The sequence below is a fragment of the Delphinus delphis genome, chromosome 1, assembly GCF_949987515.2.
Source record: "Delphinus delphis chromosome 1, mDelDel1.2, whole genome shotgun sequence".
NCBI lineage: Eukaryota > Metazoa > Chordata > Mammalia > Artiodactyla > Delphinidae > Delphinus > Delphinus delphis.
Genome location: NC_082683.1, coordinates 158,116,845 through 158,139,534, shown reverse-complemented (window position 1 = coordinate 158,139,534; position 22,690 = coordinate 158,116,845). Strand labels below are relative to the sequence as shown.

General features: G+C 36.9%; 1 protein-coding gene across 1 annotated transcript in view; it reads right to left on the bottom strand.

The window, feature by feature from the left end:
• CATSPERE (catsper channel auxiliary subunit epsilon) overlaps nt 1-22,690 on the bottom strand; it is a 245,410-nt gene that overhangs the window by 9,642 nt on the left and 213,078 nt on the right. The window contains exons 18-20 of the mRNA XM_060010760.1: nt 21,070-21,169; nt 15,567-15,653; nt 8,743-8,900 (exon numbers count right to left, since the gene is read on the bottom strand). Of these exons, the coding sequence (XP_059866743.1) occupies nt 8,743-8,900; nt 15,567-15,653; nt 21,070-21,169 (345 nt within the window). The remainder of the gene's footprint in view (nt 1-8,742; nt 8,901-15,566; nt 15,654-21,069; nt 21,170-22,690) is intronic.

The window sequence follows — 22,690 nt, the reverse complement described above, 5'->3', positions numbered from 1 at the left end:
GTCTTTAATCTATTTTGAGTTTATTTTTGTGTATGGTGTTAGGGAGTGTTCTAATTTCATTCTTTTACATGTAGATGTCCAGTTTTCCCAGCACCACTTATTGAAGAGACTGTCTTTTCTCTATTGTATATCCTTGCCTCCTTTGTCATAGATTAGTTGACCATAGGTGTGTGGGTTTATCTCTGGGCTTTCTATCCTGTTCCATTGATCTATATTTCTGTTTTTGTGCCAGTACCATATTGTCTTGATTACTGTCACTTTGTAGTATAGTCGGAAGTCAGGGAGTCTGATTCCTCCAGCTTGGTTTTCTTCCCTCAAGACTGCTTTGGCTATTCGGGGTCGTTTGTGTCTCACACAAATTTTAAGATTTTTTGTTCTAGTTCTGTAAAAAATGCCACTGGTAATTTGATAGGGATTGCATTGAATCTGTAGATTGCTTTGGGTAGTATAGTCATTTTCACAATATTGATTTTTCCAATCCAAGAACATGGTATATCTCTCCATCTGTTTGTATCATCTTTAATTTCTTTCATCAGTGTCTTACAGTTTTCTGCATATAGGTCTTTTGTCTCCCTAGGTCGGTTTATTCCTAGGTATTTTATTTTTTTGTTACAATGGTAAATGCGAGTGTTTCCTTAATTTCTCTTTCAGATTTTTCATCATTAGTGTATAAGAATGCAAGAGATTTCTGTGCATTAATTTTGTATCCTGCTACTTTACCAAATTCATTGATTAGCTCTAGTGGTTTTCTGGTGGCATTTTTAGGATTCTCTATGTATAGTATCATGTCATCTGCAAACAGTGACAGTTTTACTTCTTTTCCAATTTGTATTCCTTTTATTTCTTTTTCTTCTCTGACTGCCATGGCTAGGACTTCCTAAACAATATTGAATAATAGTAGTGAGAGTGGACATCCTTGCCTTGTTCCAGATCTTAGAGGAAATGCTTTCAGTTTTTCACCATTGAGAATGATGTTTGCTGTGGGTTTGTCATATATGGCCTTTATTATGTTGAGGTAGGTTCCCTCTATGCCCACCTTCTGGAGAGTTTTTATCATAAATGGGTGTTGAATTTTGTCAAAAGCTTTTTCTGCATCTATTGAGATGATCATATGGTTTTTCTTCTTCAATTTGTTAATATGGTGTATCACATTGATTGATTTACGAATATTGAAGAATCTTTGCATCCCTGGGATAAATCCCACATGATCATGGTGTATGATCCTTTTAATGTGTTATTGGATTCTGTTTGCTAGTATTTTGTTGAGGATTTTTGCATTTATATTCATCAGTGATATTGGTCTGTAATTTTTTTTGTAGTATCTTTTTTTTTTTTTTTTTTTATGGTACGCGGGCCTCTCACTGTTGTGACCTCTGCTGTTGTGGTGCACAGGCTCCAGATATGCAGGCTCAGCAGCCATGGGTCATGGGCCTAGCCGCTCTGTGGCATGCGGGATCTTCCTGGACCGGGGCACGAACCCGTGTCCCCTGCATCGGCAGGCGGACTCTCAACCACTGCGCCACCAGGGATGCCCTGTTGGAAGATTTTTAATCACAGTTTCAATTTCATTACTTGTGATTGGTCTGTTCATATTTTCTATTTCCTCCTGGTTCAGTCTTGGAAGGTTATACCTTTCTAAGAATTTGTCCGTTTCTTCCAGGTTGTCCATTTTATTGGCATAGAGTTGCTTGTAGTAGTCTCTTACGATGCTTTGTATTTCTGCGGTGTCTGTTGTAACTTCTCCTTTTTCATGTCTAATTTTATTGATTTGAGTTCTCTCCGTCTTTTTCTTGATGAGTCTGGCTAATGGTTTATCAATTTTGCTTATCTTCTCAAAGCACCAGCTTTTAGTTTTATGGATCTTTCCTATTGTTTTCTTTGTTTCTATTTCATTTATTTTTGCTCTGATCTTTATGATCTCTTTCCTTCTGCTGACTTTGGGTTTTATTTGTTCTTCTTTCTCTAGTTCCTTTAGGTGTAAAGGAACCTGCATCCCATAGGTTTTGGATCATGACGTGATCATTGTCATTTGTCTCCAGGTATTTTTTGATTTCTTCTTTGATTTCTCCAGTGATCTCTTGGCTTTTTAGTAACCTATTGTTTAGCCTCCATGTTTTTGTTTTTTTTACATTTTTTCCCTGTAATTGATTTCTAATCTCATGGCGCTGTCGTCAGAAAAGATGCTTGATATGATTTCAATTTTCTTAAATTTACTGAGGCTTGATTTGTGTGCCAAGGTGTGATCTATCCTGGAGAATGTTCTGTGCGCACTTAAGAAGACAGTGTATTCTGTTATTTTGGGATGGAATGTCCTATAAATGTCAGTTAAGTTCATCCTGTTTAATGTTTGGTTTAAAGCTTGTGTTTCCTGATTTATTTTCATTTTGGATGATCTGTCCATTGGTGAAAGTGGGGTGCTAAATTCCCCTACTATATTTGTGTTACTATCGATTTCCCCTTTTACGGCTGTTAGCATTTGCCTTATGTATTGAGGTGCTCCTTTTTTGGGTGCATAAATAATTACAATTGTTATATCTTCTTTTTGGATTGATCCCTTGATCATTATGTAGTGTCCTTCTATGTCTCCTGTAATAGTCTTTATTTTAAAGTCTATTTTGTCTGATATGAGAATTGCTACTCCAGCTTTCTTTTGATTTCCATTGGCATGGAATATCTTTTTCCATCCCCTCACTTTCAGTCTGTATGTGTCCCTAGGTCTGAAGTGGGTCTCTTGTAGACAGCATATGTATGGGTCTTGTTTTTGTATCTATTCAGCAAACCTGTGTTTTTGGTTGGAGCATGTAATCCATTCACGTTTAAGGTAATTATCGATATGTATGCTCCTATGACAATTTTCTTAATTGTTTTGGGTTTGTTTTTGTAGGCCCTTATCTTCTCTTGTGTTTCTCACTTAGAGAAGTTCCTTTAGCATTTTTTTGTAGAGTTTGTTTGGTGTTGCTGAATTCTCTTAGCTTTTGCTTGTCTGTAAAGCTTTTGATTTCTCCATCAAATCTGAATGAGATCCTTGACGGGTAGAGTAATCTTGGTTGTAGGTTCTTCCTTTTCATCACTTTAAATATGTCATGCCACCCCCTTCTGGTTTGTAGAGTTTCTGCCGAGAAATCCGCTAACCGTATGGGAGTGCCCTTGTATGTTATTTGTCGTTTTTCCCTTGCTGCTTTCAATAATTTTTCTTTGTCTTTAATTTTTGCCAATTTGATTACTATGTGCCTTGGGGTGTTTCTCCTGGGTTTATCCTGTATTGGACTCTCTGCACTTCCTGGACTTGGGTGGCTATTTCCTTTCCCATGTTAGGGAAGTTTTCGACTATAATCACTTCAAATATTTTCTCAGGTCCTTTCTCTCTCTCTTCTCCTTCTGGGGCCCCTATAATGCGAATGTTGTTGCGTTTAATGTCCCAGATGTCTCTTAAGCTGTCTTCATTTCTTTTCATTCTTTTTTCTTTATTCTGTTCTGCAGCAGTGAATTCCACCATTCTGTCTTCCAGGTCACTTATCCGTTCTTCTGCCTCAGTTATTCTGCTATTGATTACTTGTAGTGTATTTTTCATTTCAGTTATTGTGTTGTTCATCTCTGTTTGTTTGTTCTTTAATTCTTCTAGGTCTTTGTTAAACATTTCTTGCATCTTCTCGATCTTTGCCTCCATTCTTTTTCCGAGGTCCTGGATCATCTTCACTCTCATTATTCTGAATTTTTTTTCTGGAAGGTTGCCTATCTCCACTTCATTTAGTTGTTTTTCTGGGGTTTTATCTTGTTCCTTCATCTGATACATAGCCCTCTGCCTTTTCATCTTGTCTATCTTTCTGTGAATGTGGTTTTTGTTCCATGGGCTGCCGGATTCTAGTTCTCCTTGCTTCTGCTGTCTGCACTCTGGTGGATGAGGCTATCTAAGAGGTTTGTGCAAGTTTCCTGATGGAAGGGACTGGTGGTGGGTAGAGCTGCATGTTGCTCTGGTGGGCAGAGCTCAGTAAAACTTTAATCTGCTTGTCTGCTGATGGGTGGGGCTGGGTTCCCTCCCTGTTGGTTGTTAGCCCTGAGGCAACCCAACACTGGAGCTTACCCGGGCTCTTTGGTGGGGCTAATGGTGGATCTGGAAGGGCTCACTCCAAGGAGTACTTCCCAGAACTTCTGCTGCCAGTGTCCTTGTCCTCATGGTGAGACACAGCCACCACCCTACCTATTCAGGAGACCATCCAACACTAGCAGGTGGTCTGGCTCAGTCTCCTATGGGGTCACTGCTCCTTCCCTGGGTCCTGATGTGCACACTGCTCTGTGTGTGCCCTCCAAGAGTGGAGTCTCTGTTTCTCCCAGTCCTGTCAAAGTCCTGCAATCAAATCCCGCTAGACTTCAAAGTCTGGGTCTCCAGGAATTCCTCCTCCTGTTGCCGGAACCCCCAGGTTGGGAAGCCTGACGTGGGCCTCAGAACCTTCACTCCAGTGGGTGGACTTCTGTGATATGAATGTTCTGCAGTTTGTGAGTCACCCACCCAGCAGTTATGGGATTTTATTTTATTGTGATTGCGCCCCCTCCTACCATCTCATTGTGGCTTCTCCTTTGTCTTTGGATGTAGGATATCTTTTCTGGTGAGTTCCAGTGTCTTCCTGTTGATGATTGTTCAGCAGTTAGTTGTGATTCCGGTGCTCTTGCAAGAGGGAGTGAGAGCACGTCCTTTTACTCTGGCATCTTGAACCAATCTCCCTTCCTGTTTTCTTCTGGGAGTTTTACGGTATCCAGTCTTACATTTAGTTCTTTAATCTATTTTGGGTTTATTTTTGTGTATGGTGTTAGAGAATGTTCTAATTTCATTATTTTACATGTAACTATCCAGTTTTCCCAGCACCACTTATTGAAGAGACTGTCTTTTTTCCATTGTATATTTTGCCTCCTTTGTCATAGATTAGTTGACCATAGGTGTATTGGTTTACCTCTGGGCTTTCTATCCTTTTCCACTGATCTATAGTTCTCTTTTTGTGCGCCAGTACCGTACTGTCTTGATTACTGTAGCTTTGTAGTATAGTCTGAAGTCAGGGAGCCTGATTCTGCCAGCTCCATTTTTCTTTCTCAATATTGCTTTGGCTAATCCGGATCTTTTGTGTTTCCACACAAATTGTAAAATTTTTTGTTCTAATTCTGTTAAAAATACCATTGATAATTTGATAGGGATTGCATTGAATCTGTAGATTGTCCTGGGTAGTATAGTCATTTTGATAATATTGGCTCTTCCAATCCAAGAACCCACTATATCTATCTGTTTGTATCATCTTTGATTTCTTTCATCAATATCTTATAGTTTTGAGAGTACAGGTCTTTTGCCTCCTTAGGTAGGTTTATCCCTAGGTATTTTATCTCTCGTAATTTAGCATATTGCTTGGAATGAGACAGGATGTAACTAAATAAACATTAATAATATGATTTCACCTATCTTCGTGTGGGAGAAGATACAGGAAAAGAACTTAGTTTTATTGAGTCCTTGCTATGTGCCCAGCAAAGGTAGGGATTTTTACCCAGGTTCTTCATTTAATCCTCAGGATACTATAAGATAGCTATTATTGACTCATTGCACAGGTAAATAAGCTCAAAGAGACCAAATAATTTGCTTAAGACTAGATGTTACTAGTGGCAAAATTAGGACTCAAATCAAAGTAGACTCTCTAGCATAATGTTCTCAAGGTCCATCAACATTATCTCAAGTGGTAAGATTTCCTTCTTTTTATGGCCAGATAATATTCCATACCACATTTTCTTTGTCCATTCATCCATCCTTGGACACTTATGTTATTTCCATATACTGGCAATTGTAAATAATGCTGCAATGAACATGCGGGTATATATATCTTTTTAAGTTAGTGTTTTTTTTTTCTTTAGATAAATATGTAGGGTTGGAATAGTTGGATCATATGGTAGTTCTATTTTTAATATTTTGGGGAACCTCCATACTGTTTTCCATAGTAGCTGCATAAATTTACATTCCCACCAACAGTGCACAAGTGTTCCCTTTTCTTCACATCCTCATCAACACTTATCTCTTGTCTTTTTGATAATAGCCATTCCAACAGGTGGTTTTGAGTTGTATTTCTCTGATGATTACTGATGTTGGGCACCCTTTTATGTACCCGTTTCATGTATGTCTTCTTTGGAAAAATGTCTAATCAGGTCCTTGGCCCATTTTTAAATTGTTTTGTGTTTTTTTTTGTTTTTTGCTATTGAGTAGTATGAGTTCTTTATATATTTAGATATTAACCCGTTATCAGCTATATGATTTGTAAATATTTTCTCCCATTCTGTAGGTTGCCTTTTCATTTTGTTGATGGTTTCCTTTGCTGTGTAGAGCTTTTTAGCTTGATGTAGTCCCATGTGTTTATTTTTGCTTTTGTTGCCTTTGCTTTTGGTGTCAAATAAAAACAAATTGCTGCAAAGACTGACATCAGGGAGCTTACCACCTATGTTTTCTTCTAGGAATTTTATGGTTTCAGGGCTTATGTTCAAGTTTTTAATCCATTTGGGTTAATTTTTTGTATGGTGTTAGATAGTGGTCCAGTATCAATCTTTCACAGGTGGCTGTCCAATTTTCCCAACACCATTTATTGAAGAGAATGTCCTTTCCCTACTATATATTCTTGGCTCTTTTGTCATAAATTAAGTGACTGTATATGTGTGAGTTTCTTTCCAGGGATTTCTATTTTGTTCCATTGATCTATGTGTCTGTTTTTATGTCAGTACCATACTGTTTTGATTACTGCAGCTTTGCAATATAGTTTGGGATCAGGGAGTGTGACGCTTCCAACTTTGATCTTCTTTCTTAAGACTGCTTTGGCTTTTTGGGGTCTTTTGCAGTTCCATACACATTTCAGGATAGTTTGTTCTATTTCTGTGAAAAATATCATTGGAATTTTGATAGGGATTGCTTTGAATCTGTAGATTGCTTGGGTAATATAGAACTTTTCTTTCTCTTCATTTTTTCTTTTATTTGAGGAGTTTTCTGCTCAGCTCCTTTTCTCATCACCCTCAATTCCTTCACTGTGGGTATCTCCTAAAAGCCCTTTTCTTCTCATAAGTCAGTTAACTTATGTGTGCTCATGGAGTCACTATAGAAGATGCCCACGTTTGTGTTTTCAAAACTCTTTATCATCAGCTATTCCCTCCAACTCAAGGCCCAAATTAAAATTTTTAACTGTTTATAGGACATCTTCACTCAGATATGTCATTGTCCTCTCAAATGCAAAGTCAGAACTCTTAGAAAAAGAAAGACCTCAAAGAAAAACCACCTCAGTGTCTACTGTGGTCAAAGAAAATACCATAATTTTTAATCACCTAGTCTAGAAAACTTGAGACCATATCAGTTCCTTCTTTTCCTTCATTTGCCACACTAGATCAATATAATATCTCTTTTCCTGATAAATATTTATTAGACTTTTTCCTTTCTTTCCACTCCTGCTGCCAACAGAGCTTCCTTTGACGCTTGTCTTGTTAGTTCCACTCCTCTCATTTATCTGCAATTTATTTTCCTTTTATAAGATTCTTTATTCTCAGGCTAATTTTCCTAGAACTATACTCTCATCACAACACTCCCCTAGTAAAGATACTAAAGAGGCTCTCTAGGACATGGTTTGAAATTGAATTCAACATTATGAATTGCCTCGAATTAGTCTGCACCCTTTGTTTTTTACCTTCCTCACTCAAGGTATTTTCCACTTTCTTTCATGAGTCCACGAGCCATAGACAATATGTTAATATTCAGCTTCATTCCATTATTAGTGTGATTTCTTTCATCTGAAGGGTCTATCTTAGTTCTCTGGCAATATAAATTCTTAATGCTCCCTGTCCTCCGGAAGTTTTCTCCTGATGCTCAAGATAGCATTGATTTTTTCCCATCTCTGAATTATTATTATGCCTATCAATAAAACAAATAATTATATTTGAAAAATATATCATGTGTTTGCTCTGATTTATCCTCCTTTGGTTTTATGTGTACCCTCCACTCCTCCTTCCCCAACCAGTTTAATTACAAGCATCTTAAAGGCTGAGATTATCCTTATGCTCTATTTGCATCTATCATAGCAATGAAACATAGTAAAGTACTCAGAATGTAATTGTGAATCGATTAATTTAATTAATGTTTAACATGAAATCTTATCTCCCACTCCCACAGAATGTTTAACAGGATTGCTCCAAAATGAAAAAACAAATATGACACGCATACCTTGGAGATGTGGGTTCAGTTTCAAACCACCGCAATAAAATGAATACCACAATAAAGTGAGTCACACAAAATTTTGCTTTCCCAGTGGGTGTAAAAGTTATTTTTACACTATACTATAGTCTATTAAGTGTGCAATAGCATTATGTCTAAAAAAAGACTGTGCATACCTTAATTAAAAAATACTTTATTTCTCAATAAATGCTAACCATCACCAGAGCCTTCAACAAATCATAATCTTTTTGCTGGTGGAGGGTTTGAAATATTGCAAGAATTACTAAAATATGACACAGAGACATGAAGTTGAGCAAATGCTGTTAGAAAAACGGCTGTGACAAACCTGCTTGACAAAGGGTTGCTACAAACCTTCAGTTTGTAAATTGAAGCACAATAAAGTGAGGCATAATAAAATGAGGTATGCCTTTAATTGGATAGCTGGGTGGTATCAAATTAAATCAAGAAAATAAAAATTTAATTTTTAGGAACTAAGGCGAAAACTATTATAATGGAACATTTATATTCACCTATAGTTTGGATCCAGGATCTTCACACGAAACACATACATTCCGGAATGGTCCAAGGGCCAAACTAAATGGTTACGGTTAGACTTGTTGATAATCTCATATGGTTGATTTAAGTCTCCTGGTTTTCCAATAGCATAAGAAAAACAGTGCTTATAGTTCTGAGTAGAAAACAAAGACAAAAACCTTTAGGTCATTAGCTGACTTTAATATACAAAATTATATACTCATATATTTATTTTGGAAAATTATTTAGAGATATAATAGTTATTCCTATCCCTTCTATCATTTTAGTGTAGTATAGTATTTTTAGAGGCTATCTTGGGTTCAAGTTTGATAAAAAGTGAAGCTTAGTGAAAGAAAATGCTGTGTTTATTTATTTGCAAACAATAATACATTAGGGTGTTGAGAATCTGTAAGCATTTAATTTCCCTAAATTGAAAACCACAAAATCCTTCAAGGATGCTTACTTTGGGACAGACACTATTTTGATCATAAGGTATGGATACAGTAGTCAAATCTTCTCCTAAGACTTTTATTTATCCCTATAACCACTACTGTCTCTCTGTGGGTCTCATTTATTTATCTCCTGTTCCCTTTTTAAAAAGCATAAACACTATATATTTTTAAAGTTACTTTATTAAAGCTAAGGTAATAAAATAAAATCCTAAAATAATACATGGCATTTCTTCTGGATTCTTGTAGGTCCTGTATGCTTTCACACCCTACTTAAAGTCTTGCTTGTCTGTCATGTATTCTCAGTGAGGCTGAATTCTTTCTATAGCTTTTGAGTGAGTAACTCCCATTTATTCAAGTGGTATTTACTTCTTGTTCTTTCCTTCATATTCTCCCTACATTTTGACATTTTTCAGTATGCAGATATTGTATTCTTTCTTAACTCTACTTGGTTTTGGAGATAATCAGGACAGTTCATATAGTTCCCTTATTTGGCTATGGGATCTGGTATACATAGAAGTCCCTTCTATAGCTCTCTCATTTTACTTTATTTATATATACTCCAGTATTTACCCTCCTGTTTGAAAATTTTTTTTGAAGGTGAATATTGCCTTCACACTGAAAATTCCTCTACTTTCCTTCTTAACAGGTCATTTTCTTTTACATAGGTGAATCATTCCATAATTATATTTTAATTATAAGTCCCATCCCTAAAACTCTTTTTTTTTAGAGGCTGTGGCCTCCCCCATTGCGGAGCACAGGCTCCGGACGCACAGGCCCAGCGGCCATGGCTCACGAGCCCAGCCGCTCCGCGGCATGTGGGATCCTCCCGGAACGGGGCACGAACCCGTGTCCCCTGCATCGGCAGGCGGACTCTCAACCACTGCGCCACCAGGGAAGCCCATCCCTAAAACTCTTAATGATTTTTTACAATTTCATGAAGTGTTACTGTATGTCTTGATAAACTGCAAAATAATTCTTCTATCTCTCTCCTTTATCACATTTACTATTATTTCTTCCCTTTGTCTACCTTTCTACTACTGCACTCTCTGGCACATTTATAAAGCAATATGTTAGGTGTACATTAATGAAACACAAGTAAGAGACTCATCATTATTATTTTTTTCTTTTGAACATCAAAAAATTCATTTCTACCTTTATTTGTATGTAAGTACTTGTTTATTTATTTTTGAGATATAATTGACCTGTAACATTATATTAATTTCAGGTATACAATGTAATAATTCAATATTTGCATATAGTGTGAAATGATAACCACAATATGTCTAGTTAACATCTATCACCATACATAGTTACATTTTTTTTCTTATGATGGGAACTTCTAAGATCTGCTCTCTTAGCAACTTTCAAACATACAATACTGTATTATTAACTACAGTCACCATGCTGTACATTGCACGCCGATGACATTTTATGACTGTAAGTTTGTACGTTTTGACCACCTTCACCCCTTTCACCCCCTACGTGTGGCAACCAATCATTTTTTGATGTACCCTAGCTTGAAAACATGATATGTCTTCTTCTTATTATTTTTTTGTTGGTGGAGTTTCTCGTAGGCCAACACGGGCCTGGGAACTTCTTGTTCTACCAAGTGAGTTAATACATGAAACCATGAACTTAATTGAAAGAATATGTGGCACATACTAAATATGTGCAGGAACTGGACACATATCCTCACAGCAATGTATTGCTGATGAGGACACATTCATCTTCTATCATTACAAGTATTTTTTGTGTATAGGCACCTGGGAATATTTATATTGTTTCCAACTTTCTACCTAGTTATTTCCTAATGTGAAAGATGATTCCCACTGATTGTTGCTCCTATTTTTGTGTCATGCCTGATATTTCCTGTTGTAGTAACAGACTTTTTTTTTTCCCAATTATTGTGTTTTTCCCTTTTCTTTTTAAGTTGAAAGCCCACTTGATCAAGCTATATAGCCTCTAAGAAAACACGTCAGCCCTGACCTCATGAATTACAATTCTTTTTTTTTAACATCTTTATTGGAGTATAATTGCTTTACAATTGTGTGTTAGTTTCTGCTTTATAATAAAGTGAATCAGCTATACATATACATATATCCCCATATCTCTTCCCTCTTGTGTCTCCCTCCCACCCTCCCTATCCTATCCCTCTAGATGGTCACAAAGCACCGAGCTGATCTCCCTGTGCTATGTGGCTGCTTCCCACTAGCTATCTATTTTACATTTGGTAGTATATATATGTCCATGCCACTCTCTCACTTAGTCCCATCTTACCCTTCTCCCTCTCCATGTCCTCAAGTCCATTCTTTATGTCTGCATCTTTATTCCTGTCCTGCCCCTAGGTTTTTCAGAACCTTTTTTTTTTTTAGATTCCATATATATGTGTTAGCATATGGTGTTTTTTTTTTCTATTACAATAGCCAGGACATGGAAGCAACCTAAATGTCCATGAACAGATGAATGCATAAAGAAGATGTGGCACATATATACAATGGAATACTACTCAGCCATAAAAAGAAACAAAATTGAGTTATTTGTAGTGAGGTGGATGGACCTAGAGTCTGTCATACAGAGTGAAGTAAGTCAGAAAGAGAAATACAATTCATCTTTAGCCAAGGACATCTCGGATTACTATGTCAGTCATGTCCAGAAACTCAACTCACATCCTGAGTTATAAGTATGTAGCCAGCCATTCATAACCCACATTCTCCCTTTCCTTCTCAAACTCCAACATTAAGTTGGAAGAACCTGTGAAAATGCCACTTTTGTTTATGAGTCCTTCAGATTTTCTCTTGAGAATTTACAGTCTCTAGAGCTACTTCGCAGATTTTTATGCAAGTGTCATTCATCCTTGTAGAATCAGGACTATGTAGCAATTGGAAGGCTATTTCATTTCAGGTATATGTTTCAGGAAGAGAGCACCTCTGATTGCCATGTTGAATAAATATACAGTGACACTCTTCAGTAAGCATAGCCTTACTCACTAGGACATAAATAGTCTTTGCAGGTACCTGCCTTCTACTATATTCAGACTCCAGACTGAATCCACCCTTTTAGTTGTGAGCTTTTTGTCTCTCATATGGTAGAACTGAACACTTAGGGCCTGGTGTGGGCACTCTAGAATCTTTATAGAATGTAAGCCACTACTTCAATGTTTCTTAAATGTGGTCCCCAGATCAGCAGTATCAGCATCACCTGGGACCTTGTTAGAAATGCAAATTCGGGGGCTTAGCCCCAGATCTAACGAATCAGAAACTTTGGAGGTAGGACCCAGAGATCTGTTTTAGCAAGTCCTCTAGGTGATTCTGATGTCACCTCGAGGTGATTCTAAAATTTGAGAACTACTGCACTGTATCATACCTATTGAGGCAATCTCCATGACTGTTAATTATCAGGTAGCTCATCCCTTCCTAGGAGTATGTTATTTTGTCATATCTTATAACATTTGGGTGCCCTTTGTGAGATTCTGTGTAAGAGGGTCACTTACATTTACCCTCAACCCCAGATTCTTGGATGTCCTTCAACAAGAAGTTAGAAGGGTAAGTTTTGTTCTTAACGGATTCCATTACTAGTTTACTTCCTTATGATTTTTTAAATAGCAGAATAATACTGTTTGTAATAGGTGGGTGACCTATAATTAATGAATTAGTTCCACAAATATTTATTGAGCACCCGTAATGGGTTAGATGCTGGGGATACACCAGTGAACAAAACAAATAAAATTCCCTCCCCTTATGGAGCCTACATTTCAGTTGGGGATCCAGATAATAAATAGGATAAGTAAATAGACTATATAATGTGTCAGAGAGTTATAAATGCTAATGACATTAAAGAAAATAGGGAAGGGAGATAGCAACTGTCACGGGGTGATGTTTAACTTTTTCGGTAGAGTGGCCAGGGAAGTCTTCATTGATAAGTTGATTTTCAAGTAAAGACCTGAAGAAAGGCATTAGCTAGTCATGATGGGGGTGCGGTGGGGATGGGGTGCAGGGAGTCCTGCTGCCTTTGTCATAACTCTAAGTGACATGGGAGCCATCACATGGTTTTGAGCAGAAGAGTGGCACGTTCTGATTTATGTCTTAGTAGGATCAGTCTTGGTGCTGTGTTGTGGATGGATTCATGGCAGGCAAGCCCGAAGCAGGGAAACCATTTAGGATGCTATGGTTATAACCCAGATGGTTGGTGATGGTGGCTTGAAACAGTATGGTGGCAGTTGGGGTGGCACAGGGTGACCAAATTCACAATATACTTTGAAGAAAGAGCCAACAAGATTTGCTGAAAGACCAAATGTGGAGCATAAGATGACATTTAGCTTTTATCCTGAGCAAACTGGGAGGATGGAATTTTTATTAACTGAGGTGGGAAAGAATGTTGGGGGAGTATGTCTGGAGGGTGGATATCAGAAGCTCAGTTTCAGACATGTTAAGTTTGAAGCATCATCAGTTTTCTTGTTTGTTGGAATATTCCCATCAGTAAACATGTGGTTATTTTTCTCAATTATTAAAAAAAAAAAAGACCCTTTCTTCAACCCATTGCTCTCCAGCCACTACACTATTTCTCTCCTTACTGCAAAACTCCTCTGCAGAGACTATTCTTGTCTATTCTTGCTGCTTTGAGTTCTTTTTTTTCCATACTAATTAAACCCACTTCAGTAGGGTTTTGTCTCTCACTATCCTACGAAAACTGATCCTGTCAAGGTTACCTGTTACCTCCCTGCTGCTGAAGTAAATGATCAAGTTTCAATCCTCATCATAGTTGACCTATCTTAGTAGTGAATTTAGCACACTTGATCCCTCCCTCCTTCTGGTGAGACTTGCTTTACATGAGGTCCAAAACATCATACTTGCCTGGATCTTCTCTTGCTTCTTGGATTATTCCTTTTTCACCTCCTTTGCCTCTCCTCATTTCCCCCATCTCTAAATACTGAAATGACCCCAGATTTAGTCCTTTTCTTTTTACACCTATATCAGGGGTTCATAACCTCATAGTGAGTGTGTATAAATATATAAAAATAGATTTAAAAATACATATAAAGTTGTATTTTATTTTTATATGGGCCCCTTTGGCAATCTGGTGAAGCCTATGGACTACTATGGGCCCCTCTCAGAATAATGTTTTTAAAAATAATAACATAAAATAGGTTGCATTACAAGGGAAACTAGTTATAAGGAATTTTAGTTGTCAAAATATTGAAAACAATATGGCAACATGTTGCACATTCTAAAATATGTGCTTCTTTAAATAAAATTAGATAGAAGGGTCTTGCCCCAGGTCTAATAACTACCATAATTTTCTTGATAAAGTAGAAAGCAAGTTCATTAGATAAGAACGAGGATGGGGGAAGAGGAGAAAGCATGCAATAACTATTTATGAGAGGGGAAGAGAGAATGAGGTAAAGAAGTATTTGTTGGGCAGTATTATGGGACCATTTTAATCATGAGATGAAAGTGAAACAAGTCAGCATGGGTATGTTTTTCTCTGGCCACAGTCAGGTGCTAAGGTGGACAGTTGAACTTAACTAAGGTTGTGATTTAGCTATGCAAACATAAAGAAGTGGGGGGGGGCAAAAGAATTGAGGGTCATATTAATAGAGTGATATGACTATTGACTGTGGAATTTAAGCCAGATAAAGAGGGAAAAGAGAACCGGGGGTGGGGTGAGGATGGTAGGATCAATGAATTGAAGGTTATGTTGAGCTGGAAGAATTGTTCAAAGGATTGTTGGAGTAAAGCTCCTAGAATAATGTTACTAGGAAGATAGGGAGTGGTGGATGGAAAATGGATGGTTTGGAGTTGGGAATTCAGAGGGAGATACATATCGTTTGTATATATATCTCTATCTTGACATGTATAGGTTCTGACGTAGAAGCAAAATAACATTCTTATTGTAGGGTTTACATTTTACAGGCTGAAGTACCTTATATGTCACATTTTATTCATGAGATATGATTTGATTTGCCAAATAACATAAATTAATTTCAATTTAAGAAAATTCACTTGAAAACAATATAGGATGCATAATTGATATTCAGAAATGATCTTTTAGTTACACAAGATTGAAACTTCAGGCAGTCTTTAGAAAGACTCAGTCTCAATGCTTTAACATGTTTGTCAGATATTTAATAATCTGCAAACAGATTTTCAGAAGAGAAAATTAAAACAAAATTGTTAGTAATGCAGGGGCAACAGAAGATCAAATAGAATTAAGATGAAGCATCTTGGAAATCATAATATAATCCAATAGAAAAATTGGATTTGATTTACAAAATCAAATTTAAACCCAAAGTGTTTCCATTAAGCACTTAATACTAAAATGCCAAGTTAGTTATTATAAATAAACAATTTGCAAGGTAATATTTTTCTTACCTCAGGTCCCCAGGTTTCTTCTAACGGGAGGCGCTTGTTAAGCTCAGTCATTGACTTCCATGTCTGAGCTTCGTGCAAACAGCCACTCTGTCAAAAGGTTTTATATATATAGAAAGGTTTTATATATATATATATGTTTTACATATCAATTTATTTCTAATTATTTAATATAGTTTAGTGCTGTTGAAAATTATATATCTAATTTTTAAATTATTTAAATGTTTGCTGATATACAGAAAAACAATGGACTTTTGTATATTGACCTTGTACAGAGAGAACTTCTTAAACTCACTTATTAACTTTGTTTCAGATGAACAACCATGTTATCTGTGAATATGAGTTTCATTTCTTCCTTTCCAATCCTTACACTTTTAATTTATTTGTATTGTTTATTGTTTACCTTATTACAGACATCAAGAACAATGTTGTATAGAAATGGTTAGAACATGCCTCCTTGTTTCATTCCTGATTTCAGAGGGAAGGCTTTCACATTTTCACCATTAAGAATGATGTTTTATACAGGTTTTTTGTATTGACATTTTATTAGGTTAAGGAAGTTACCATTTATTTATAATTTTCTAAGATTTATTTAAAAAATAATGTTATGTATGGGTGATAAATTTTTAATCAGATGACTTTTCATCAACTGTTGTAATAATCTTATGCCTTTTCATATTTATACTGTTAATATAGTGGATTACTTTGATTTTCAAATATCCCCAATGCTTAATTTATGAAATAAAGAAAACTTGGCCTGGATGGATTATTATTATTATTTTATTTATTTGTTTTTATTTTTGGCTGTGTTGGGTCTTTGTTGCTGTGCGTGGGCTTTCTCTAGTTGCGGCGAGTGGGGGCTACTATTCCTTGGAGTGCACAGACTTACTGTCGTGGCTTCTCTTGTTGTGGAGCACGGGCTCTAGGCACGCGGGCTTCAGTAGTTGTGGCTCGTGGGCTCTAGAGCGCAGGTTCAGTAGTTGTGGCGCATAGGCTTAGCTGCCTCGTGACATGTGGGATCTTCCCGGGCCAGGGCTCGAACCTGTGACCCTGCATTGGCAGGTGGATTCTTAACCACTGGGACACCAGGGAAGCCCTGGATTATTTTTTAATAAGTTGCTGTATTTGATTTGCTAGAATTTTGTTCAGGTGTTTTGTATCTATGGTTATGAGTCAGATTGGCTCATCATTCTCTTCTCTTAAGGTCCTCATCAAGTCCTCCTGGATTCACAAAATGAGTTGAAAGTGTTTCCTCCTGCCCTTATACTCTGGAAGAGTTTTTATAAGGCTGAAGTAAAATTTTTCTTAAATATTTGGTAGACCTCATCAGGAAAGCCATCTGAGATTAGAGTTTTCTATTTTTTGGAGGGGGGGAATACAAGAAATTTTGGTGTATTTTTCAAGGCATTTGTCCATTGCCAAATTTGTTGATATAAATTTTTTTATAATAACCTCTATTATCTGGATTATAAAATGGTGATATTTCAATTCTATTTTTTCATTTGTCAACTGGAATAATTTTATAAAGAGATGCTTCCCCTCATCTACTGTTTGTTTGTCCATTGGTAGAGTTCATTTGAAGAAAATAGGATAAATATTTGTTTCTCTTTATTTACCAGTTTTCAAAATAAGGCATTGGTTTCCTATCATTCTGTAAAGGTGATTTAAAAAGAAAATCATGAATTCATCGATTTAATATATTTAATGAGTTTTACTCCATTGCAATAATTATTCTCCAGGAAGCGCAAACTGTCCCATCTTTGGCCAGTAGAAACCTCTTGATGTTGATTTATGATTACTTTTATTTATTTATTTTTAATTAATTTAGTTTATTTTTGGCTGTGTTGGGTCTTCGTTGCTACGTGCAGGTTTTCTCGAGTTGTGGTGAGTGGGGGCTACTGTTCGTTGTGGTGTGCAGGCTTCTCATTGTGGTGGCTTCTCTTGTTGTGGAGCACGGGCTCTAGGCATGCAGGCTCAGTAGCTGTGGCTCACGGGCTCTAGAATGCAGGCTCAGTAGTTGTGGCACAGAGGCTTAGCTGCTCCGCGGCATGTGGGATCTTCTCGGACGAGGGCTCGAACCCATGTCGCTTGCATTGGCAGGCGGATTCTTAACCACTGCGCCACCAGGGAAGCCCGATTTCTGCTTACTTTTAAATGACTCTAGCAGTCCTTGATACTTCCTTGCTATTGGGTATGCCAAACTATTCTAGGCTCATCTTGTACATTTCTTCCTTCAGGCGTGGAATCAGCAATTTATCTAAGAATGCCCAGTACGTTTAGTCGGAAACGGTATTTCAAAACAACAATCTGGCTACTAAGTATATTTTCAGCTACTGATTAGTTATGTTTCTAAGATTTTAACGGTCAGAATAGGAAAATTTTATCTATCTCTCTATTTGATTCATAAATTTATATCCAGAGCAATATCCAATACCTCATGAGTTCATATTGAGTCCTATTCGAATTCAAGATTTTTGTCTAACTTCTTCTATCTTAACATATGTATCTTCTTGCTTTTACAACAAAACACTTGGTGAGGAATGGTGGTATTAGAAAATGTCATTATTACACATTTGTTTTATCTCACATTATACACCTCAAAACTTTAGAAAAACAATACAAATATTATCACCAGTGTCATGATTACTGAAAACACTTATACTTTTCCCTTGTATATGCTCTTCACATTCTCCTATCATATTTTATAATTGTACTAGATCTACATTGTCAGAGAATACACCCATTATATATTACATTCTAACCCATTTAACCCTCATTTTGTTTTAGTCTTGTAAGTAACTATATACTATATTATAATGCTTCCTCCTAGTCCTTATGTTGATTTCTCTTTAGTATTTTTGATTTTCTGAAGCTTCTTACTTAGTAAATTACCCAGGAAGGGCTCCTGGGAACAATATTATCAGAGCTTTCTACATACTGATAGCAGTTTGTGCCATTTACAGTGTAATCAGTTTTGCTGGATGTAAAATCCTTGGCTTGTATTTATTTTCCTTTAGTATCTTAAATATTTGACTCCACTTTCTCCTGGCATACAACACTGCTATAAAATGTCTGATGATAATTTAATTTTCCTTATAAATTTCTTGCTTTTTTGCTTATATGCCCACATGGGTTGGCTATTCTGATTTGATATTCTGAAGTATATGGTATGCTCTTTCAATGAGAAGTTTGAAAATTTTATTTTTCGGGGGGGGTTGTTTGTGTTTTGTTGAATTATTAGTATTTGTTTTGTTCCTTTGCCTTGGTTCTCCTTTTTCAGGAATTCCATTTATTCTTTGCCTATCCTCAATATTTGTCACTTTCTCTCCAATCATTTTTATTTCATCCTTCATTTCTTTCTTAAAATTTTTTCCTCTTTTAATTTCATGTATCTTGTAAGACATTATCGGTTGTTCACCTTCATTTTTTAAAATGCTATTTCTATTGTATTCAGAATTTTAGGTTTGGGAATTATTTTCCTTCGGTAACTTAAAAATATTTTGCTTCAAAGACTTCTGGTTTTTATTGTTTCTATTGAGAAATCAGCTTTAAATCTTATAGTTACTTTTTTGAAGGTAAGTTATCTTTTTTGCTCTGAATACTTTAAAGATTTTTCTCTTTGTTTTTGATTTTGGAAATTTTACTGTGATGTTTTTGGATGCAGATTACTTTTTCTGTGCCTTGATGTCTTTCACCAGTTTTGGAAAATGTTGCTTCTGACCAACACTCTCTCTTCTCTTTTTTTAGGACTCCAGTTCTTAGATCTTAGCTTTGGATCTCCTTTATGTTCTTTTTCTATATTTTAAATCAGTTTATCTCTCTATGTGTAATTCTGGATATTTCCCTCTGACCTCTTTTCTAGATGGCTAATTCTCTTTTCAGTGATCACTCCCAATAGTTGAGTTCATACTTCCAGTTATTGCAATTTTAATTTTTTTTCTAGAAGTGATTAGTAGCTCAGATATAGGCATGGATAAGGCAGAAAAATGAATGTTTAAAGTTGCGTAACACTAAACAAGAACAATACCAGGGAAAGTGACATATAGGCATTGGGAAGACAATAGCTGAAGGACTGAACTGTGGAGCTCAAGTTAGATAGGCAAAGAAGAGAAGAAAAATGGGAGAAGCAGAGGGTTTCTCTAGGATATCTAGAGATATCTAGATTGTGTGAGAAAAAAGGAGATATCTAGATTGTGTGAGAAAAAGAGGCAGAGGAGTAGTGGGAAAGAGAGAGCTAAAGGGTCCAGAGACTGAAATGTTCGCATATAAATGTAATTTTAATAGGAGGAGCTATATTGGTCAGCTTTGCTGCAATAAAAACTCCAACCCTCAGGGGTTTTACACATTAAAATTTAATTCTTGATCACACATAATCCAATGCAGATGTCCCTGGTTAAAGGGCTCCTATGGATGACTCTCCTCAAAACAGTAGATTAAAAACTCAGACTTTTAAAAACCTAGTGGCTTCTTGAAGTCCCTTATCCCCTTCATCCAGTTCACATCTACTCCATCTTTAATCGTTGCTGTAATATATTGACATGTGAAGGAAGATGGGAAGCATGGAGGTGCATGTGAAGTTCTTAAGTACTTCATCCTGGACACATATCACTTCTGCTCATACTCCAGTGATAAGAATCAGTCACATGGCCTGACTTAGTTATGAATGAGGCAGGAATGTGTGATGGGATGGATTTGTTTGGTCACATAATTGCAGTAATGTGGAGGAGAGTAGCAGGTGGAATTCATGTCTCTTTGTTGTCACCCACGTAGGTCCTACTTCTTGGAGAATGAAGGTCTCTGGTACATGAGAAAGTTACTTTGGAAGGAGTCATCCCTGGTTTTGTATGAGATCTCTGACAAATCTCAGGAATCAATGCTGGTAACTTCTAGAGAGGCTCCATCATGATGGGAGGCCCTCAAGGGCAAAAAGCCCCATGTAGAAGGGATGGGAGTGAACTGTGGTGATTTGGAGTAGGAAGGCCTTTCTGCTGTGGCCTGCAAAGTGAACAGGAAGAATAAAGGGGATTCACTGTGGAGGCTGAGAATGAGCAGTCATGGAGGATGAAGGAAAACCAGGAGAGTGTGGGGACAGTGAAGCCATGGTCAGTGGGTCAAATGCTGCAAAGAAGTCAAAGTGAGATGAAGCCTAGAGTGTGTCCATTTGATTTAGCACAAATGTGATGAATGTCTGAGAGTGAAATGCAGGCCCATAAATAATCAAACATTAAATACAATGTGGAGAGAAAATAAAATATTAATCAATAATTGCATCATCCTACTATAAACATTATCTTTTCTGACCCCTTTAAGTCCGTTCTATAGGACAGTGATTTATTTTTTCATAAATGAATTTTCATAGTCATAGAATTCAATATACAGGTCATATTTATTTTTCCTACCTACAGCTGACTGGTTTTGTTTTCCTTAGATAATTTATATATAGATTTAAAATGGAAAGACTTGTCTAATTGCATGCTAAATTCTATTTAAATCCAAAATGTCATACCTTCTTCATAGTGTTGTTAAAGCTATAGTCATCCCTGCCATGTATTTCCCACACTATGAAATTTACTTCAACATCTTCAACATAGCCACTGTCATTGTATCTGAAAGAGACAGCGAACACAAAAATAATAGTTTAGTGCAGAAGGGCTAAAAGCTCCAGCTGTCAAGACAGAGGTACTTAGGTTTGAATCCTGTCTTTATCACTTAGCTTTGTGACCCTGGGGAAGTTACGTAAACTCTTGAAGCCTCGACTTTCTTATCTGCAAAATAATAACAGTACTTACAGTATAGGTTTCCTTCAGCTCTCAAAATAAATCTCATGGTAACGAAGCAGAAAATTTTCACTTTTTTAACAGTTGGAACCATAAGTTCTCTTCAGTTTGACAGGAACCGTGTATTGATAAGGTGAGTAGGTGAGGCCATGCTGTCATGGCTGGTAGCAGGGAGAAAGATGGAAGGGAGCCATGAATGGAGGAAGGGCAAAGCAAGGGTTCCTTGGTGTTACTTAATCAGCAAATACTCTTTGGGTGCCTATTATGTACCAGAGAATTAAAGCACAGAACTACTATGATTCGAACTGAGAAAGTACAGATCTCTCTGGAGGAACCAACTGGAAGATATGGCTAAGTGTTAGAAGATCAGCAGCTTCAGTAAGAGTTGAGGTGTGGTTGAGAAGCAGAAACAGTCATAAGCTCCTTGGAGCTATATTCATGCACAACCCCTGCTCAGAGAATGCATGATGACTTCCACCAACAGCAGACACCACCAGCAGACAGTCCAACATGGACAGGGTGCCCACTCCCCTGACGTCAGGACTGGAGACATAAGTCTCACTGAGCTTACAGTATTTACCCCAAACTCAGTAAGTTTTAAAAGAGATATATTACTTCAAATTGTTACGATTTTTTCTGCTACCATATGAAAATAGGGTCTTGAGAAAAAAGCTAAAGTCAGTTACTGATAAAGTCATACCTTTGAATACCAGAGCTTGACTGTTTTAAAAATGGTTACATGCCTTTCTTCTCCATCAGTTATTGCCCATTTTTCTGAATGAAATTATCCCCCACACCCCTTGGATGGAAATTTCACTTAGGACCTTGGTCTCAGGCAGGTTGCCTCAGTGTCTAATATATTTTCTTGCTTCACATTTCTGTGTCTATTCATAAAAAAACAGCAGATGCTTCACAGTGACCCCTTACTCACTGCCCAGATCTCTGCCTGACTTTGCAGTCATTCTGTCTAGCTTTGCAGGTCGGCTATAACTCACTGCTATCCACCCATGGTCATAAAAAACGGTTTTTGTTCCTTGCTCAGAAATTGAGAAGAAAACATCTTTAAGTGTCAGAAAGTGTTACCTGAGAAGTTATTTTGTTTCTATCTTTAATTAGTTTTTAGAAATCATAGAGATGAACTCAGGTGTAGTTAAGTGGGGATTGGTTCTTCACTTCTTTCTTGGCATGTGATGGGGGTTACAGAGAACTCTGAACTCTGATGAGAGCTCTGGACCCTCCCCACAGGAAAATGCACATATGTGTGGGCATGCACACAATTTTCTATGCAGTTTCAGGGATTTGGGCAAAGCTCTAATTCTAGGAGCTTTGGAAGGTGCAGCATGTTTGACC